Source organism: Haliaeetus leucocephalus, unplaced genomic scaffold (genome assembly GCF_000737465.1).
Source record: "Haliaeetus leucocephalus isolate CR32 unplaced genomic scaffold, Haliaeetus_leucocephalus-4.0 Scaffold2, whole genome shotgun sequence".
In the NCBI taxonomy this organism is placed as follows: Eukaryota; Metazoa; Chordata; class Aves; order Accipitriformes; family Accipitridae; genus Haliaeetus; species Haliaeetus leucocephalus.
Genome location: NW_010972438.1, coordinates 10,998,594 through 11,002,377, shown reverse-complemented (window position 1 = coordinate 11,002,377; position 3,784 = coordinate 10,998,594). Strand labels below are relative to the sequence as shown.

General features: G+C 66.4%; 1 protein-coding gene across 1 annotated transcript in view; it reads left to right on the top strand.

Annotated features, from left to right (window-relative positions):
* The window catches only part of LOC104835479 (laminin subunit beta-2-like), a 13,765-nt gene that overhangs the window by 5,398 nt on the left and 4,583 nt on the right, over nucleotides 1–3,784 (top strand). Inside the window, exons 15-22 of the mRNA XM_010573473.1 lie at nucleotides 73–251; nucleotides 328–449; nucleotides 721–841; nucleotides 1,281–1,467; nucleotides 1,931–2,074; nucleotides 2,495–2,726; nucleotides 3,050–3,213; nucleotides 3,303–3,527. Coding sequence (XP_010571775.1) covers nucleotides 73–251; nucleotides 328–449; nucleotides 721–841; nucleotides 1,281–1,467; nucleotides 1,931–2,074; nucleotides 2,495–2,726; nucleotides 3,050–3,213; nucleotides 3,303–3,527 — 1,374 coding nt within the window. The remainder of the gene's footprint in view (nucleotides 1–72; nucleotides 252–327; nucleotides 450–720; nucleotides 842–1,280; nucleotides 1,468–1,930; nucleotides 2,075–2,494; nucleotides 2,727–3,049; nucleotides 3,214–3,302; nucleotides 3,528–3,784) is intronic.

The window sequence follows — 3,784 nt, the reverse complement described above, 5'->3', positions numbered from 1 at the left end:
GGATGGGGCATGGCGGGGTGCTGCAGGGCAGGGGTGGCTGGGGGGGCAGAGCGGGGGGAGCCAGGGCCGACCTGTGCCGGTGCTCTGCCCAGCCGGACGTGGAGGAGGTGGTGCGGGACGGCACCGGGCGCATGGTGACGTGGACGGGCTCGGGGTTCGCCCGGGTGAGAGACGGGGCTGGCCTGACCTTCCGCGTGGATGACGTGCCCTACCCCATGGACTACGAGCTGCTGCTGCGCTACGAGCCTGAGGTGAGCGCAGCCACGGCCACAGCCACGGCGTGTACGGCATGGCACGGCCCTGACGCCACCTCGCCTGTCACCGTAGTCGGCCGAGGACTGGGAGGCTGTGGTCGGCGTCAGCTCCCGGGCGCTGCCCACCAGCCCTCGCTGCGGGAACGTGCTGCCCTCCGAGCAGATGTACCGTGAGAGCCTGCCCCACAGCCAGAGGTGGGGATGGGATGGGATGAGGGTGGGATGGGGATGGGGACGGGATGAGGATGGGGACAGGGTGGGGATGGGGACAAGGATCGGGACAGGACAGGGACAAGGACAGCCCTGACACACTCCCAGAACTGAGGAATGGGGATGGGATGGAAACGGATAATCCTACCATACAGGTGAGGGATGGGGACAATGGAGGTGGTTGGGTTCTGCTGCTGTCCCATGGCCATTCCCATGGCCCTTTTGTGCCCGTGCCCTGACGCCTGCCTCTGCACAGGTATGTGCTGCTGTCCCGGCCCTTCTGCTTTGAGCCCAGCACCCCCTACGAGGTGACCATGCGGCTTCAACGGGCTGGAGTCACCCAGCGCCACCCCAGCGCCTTCATCCTCATCGACTCGGTGAGGGGGGTCCCGCTGCGCCCCACGCCTGGGGCTCAGCAGGAGTGGGGTGATGGGCAGGGATGAGGGACCATGGGCTGGGGTCGGCAGTGACCTCCCTCTGGGGCTGCATGGGGGATGGGGATGGGATGGGGTGGGATGAGGATGGGGATAGGAATGGGGATGTTGATGGAGTTTGGGTTGGCCTTGGGAATGTCAATGGGGACAGGGATAAGGAGGCCTGTGGGGATGGCAATTTGGGTGGGAGTATCAATGGGGTTGGGGATGCTGATGGGGTTGGGGCTGTCAATGGAGCTGGGCCTGTCAATGGGTCTGGGGTGGTCGGGGCTGCCCCATGGCAGATGGATCCAGTCTGGGATCCAGGGGCCAGGTCCCACGGCAGGGAGTGGCTGTGCCCCCCCAGACCCATCTCCTCTCCCCTCCCTGCTTCCCGGCACAGCTGGTGCTCCTGCCCCGGGTGTCGGAGTTGCCGGGCTTCCACGGGGCGGAGGCAGCGGCACGCCGGGAGGAGCTGGAGCGATATCGGTGCCTGGAGGCGTTTCGCATGGCCCCCCCACACCCCCTGGCCCAGGCCTGCACCCGCCTGGTCTGCAGCGTGTCAGCCCTGCTGCACGGCGGGGCACTGCGTGAGTGGGGCCGCTGCGGGCAGGGCACCCTGCCGGGGTCGGGGGACGTGACTGGGGCAGTGGGCGAGGGTGGAGCCCTGCCCGGTGCCGTGGGTCAGGCAGGGTGGGCAGGGGTACCCTGGGCAGTGGGTCAGGATTGGGCCGTGCCCATTGCAGCAGGTCAGGATGGGGCCATGCCCATGGCAGGGTGGAGTGGGATACCCAGGGCAGTGGGTTGGGATGGGGCCATGCCCATGGCAGGGGTGGGCAGGGGTACCCATGCCAGTGGGTCAGGATGTGGCCATGATTGTTGCAGTGGGTCAGGATGAGGCCATGTCCGTTGCAGGGGTGGGCAGGGTTACCCGGTGCAGCGGGACAGGATGAAGCCATGCCCGCAGCAGGGTTGGGCAGGGGAGCGGTGGCAGAGTGCGGGCAGGGTGTGGGCAGGGCAGCCCTGGCCCCACACTGGCCCTGCTGCCCGCAGCCTGCCAGTGCGACCCACAGGGCTCCCGCAGCAGCGAGTGCCAGGTGCAGGGAGGGCAGTGTGAGTGCAAGCCCCACGTCCTCGGCCGGCGCTGTGACCGCTGTGCCCCAGGCAGCTACGGCTTCGGACCCCTGGGCTGCAGCCGTGAGTAGTGGGATCTGCACCTGCCAGGCATCCTTGTCCCTCCTGTCTGTCTGTCCAGCTGTCAGAGCCCCGTTTGCTGCCCATCTGCCTGTTCACTTGTCTGTCTGTCCATCGGTCCGTGCATGTGTCCATCTCAGCCCTGTTGTCCTGCAGCCTGTGTGCTGGGTCCCAGTTCCCCCTCTGTCCATCTGTCTTTCCATCCATCCATCCATGTGAGCCCCATGCTCCTGCCTGGCATGGGCACTGCCCTGCCTTGCACTCACTTATCTGTCCATCCGCCCGTCTGTCTGCCCACCTGTGTGTCCACATGAGCCCTCCTGTGCCATAGCCTGTGGGTTGGGCATGCCCTGGGTGCTGGTCCCCCATCTGTATGTCTGTCCCTGTACCCATGTGCCTGACCCGAGCCATGCCATCCCGCAGTCTGCGCCTGCTCCCCGGAGGGCTCGGTGTCACAGCTGTGCGACGCGGTGAGCGGGCAGTGCCGCTGCCAGCCTGGTGCTGTGGGCCGGCAGTGTGACCAGTGCCAGCCTGGCCACTGGGGCTTTCCCACCTGCCGGCCCTGCCAGTGCAACGGGCACACCGAGGAGTGCGACCCCCAGACAGGCAGCTGCCTGCGCTGCCGCGACCACACTGCTGGACGGCACTGCGAGAGGTGAGCCTGGTGGGAGGAGATGGGATGAGACAGCACGGCATGGCATGCATAGGATGGGATGAGATGGGATGGCATAGATACAATTGGATGGGATAGGATAGGATGGGATATAATAGGACAGTGGGATGGGATATGATGGGATGGGATGGATGAGATGGGATGGGATGGGATATGATGGAATGAGATGGGATAGTGGGATGGGATATGATGGGATGGATGAGATGAGATGAGATGACATGGGATATGATGGCATGGCATGGCAGAGATGGGATAGTGGGATGGGATATGATGGACCCCATGGTACTCACCCCTCATCCTCGCAGGTGCCAAGACGGGTACTACGGGGACCCAGTGCTGGGCTCGGGGCAGCAGTGCCGGCCCTGCCCCTGCCCTGGCTACCCCGGCACACGGCACTACCACGGGAGTGCCTGCCACGCCGACGAGGAGACCCACCACATCGTCTGCCTCTGTGCGCCTGGATACGCCGGTGAGGGGCAGAGCAAGTGCCGTGCAGTGGGAACCCCTCGGCACTGGGGCTGAGGGACCCCAGCACCCACAGCCCCCCCATCCCTGCAGGGCCCCGCTGCGACCGCTGCTCCCCCGGCTACTTTGGGACACCGGAGATGGAGGGTGGCGTGTGCCGGCCCTGTCAATGCAACAACAACATCGATGCCAGCGACCCGGGGGCCTGTGACCCCCGCACGGGGCACTGCCTGCGCTGCCTGTACCACACCGCTGGGCCCCGCTGCGCCCACTGCCAGCCCGGCTACTACGGCAATGCCCTGCAGCGCAGCTGCCGGCGTGAGTGGGGCAGGGGGCTGTGCTGGGGCTGGGGCCATGCAAGGGTTTGGGGGAGTGGGGGGGAGTTGGGGTGATGCAAGGGCTCATATTTGGGGTGTGGGAGGATTGGGGTTGTGCGGGGGCGTCGGGTTGGGCAGGTTTTTGGGGGTGTCTGGGGGTTTGGGGCTAGGTGGGGTCAGGGCCAGTGGGCTTTGGTACTGTTGGGGGGGGTTCGGGGCTGTGCCCGGGGTCGAGGCTGGGCAGGGGACAGGGATCGG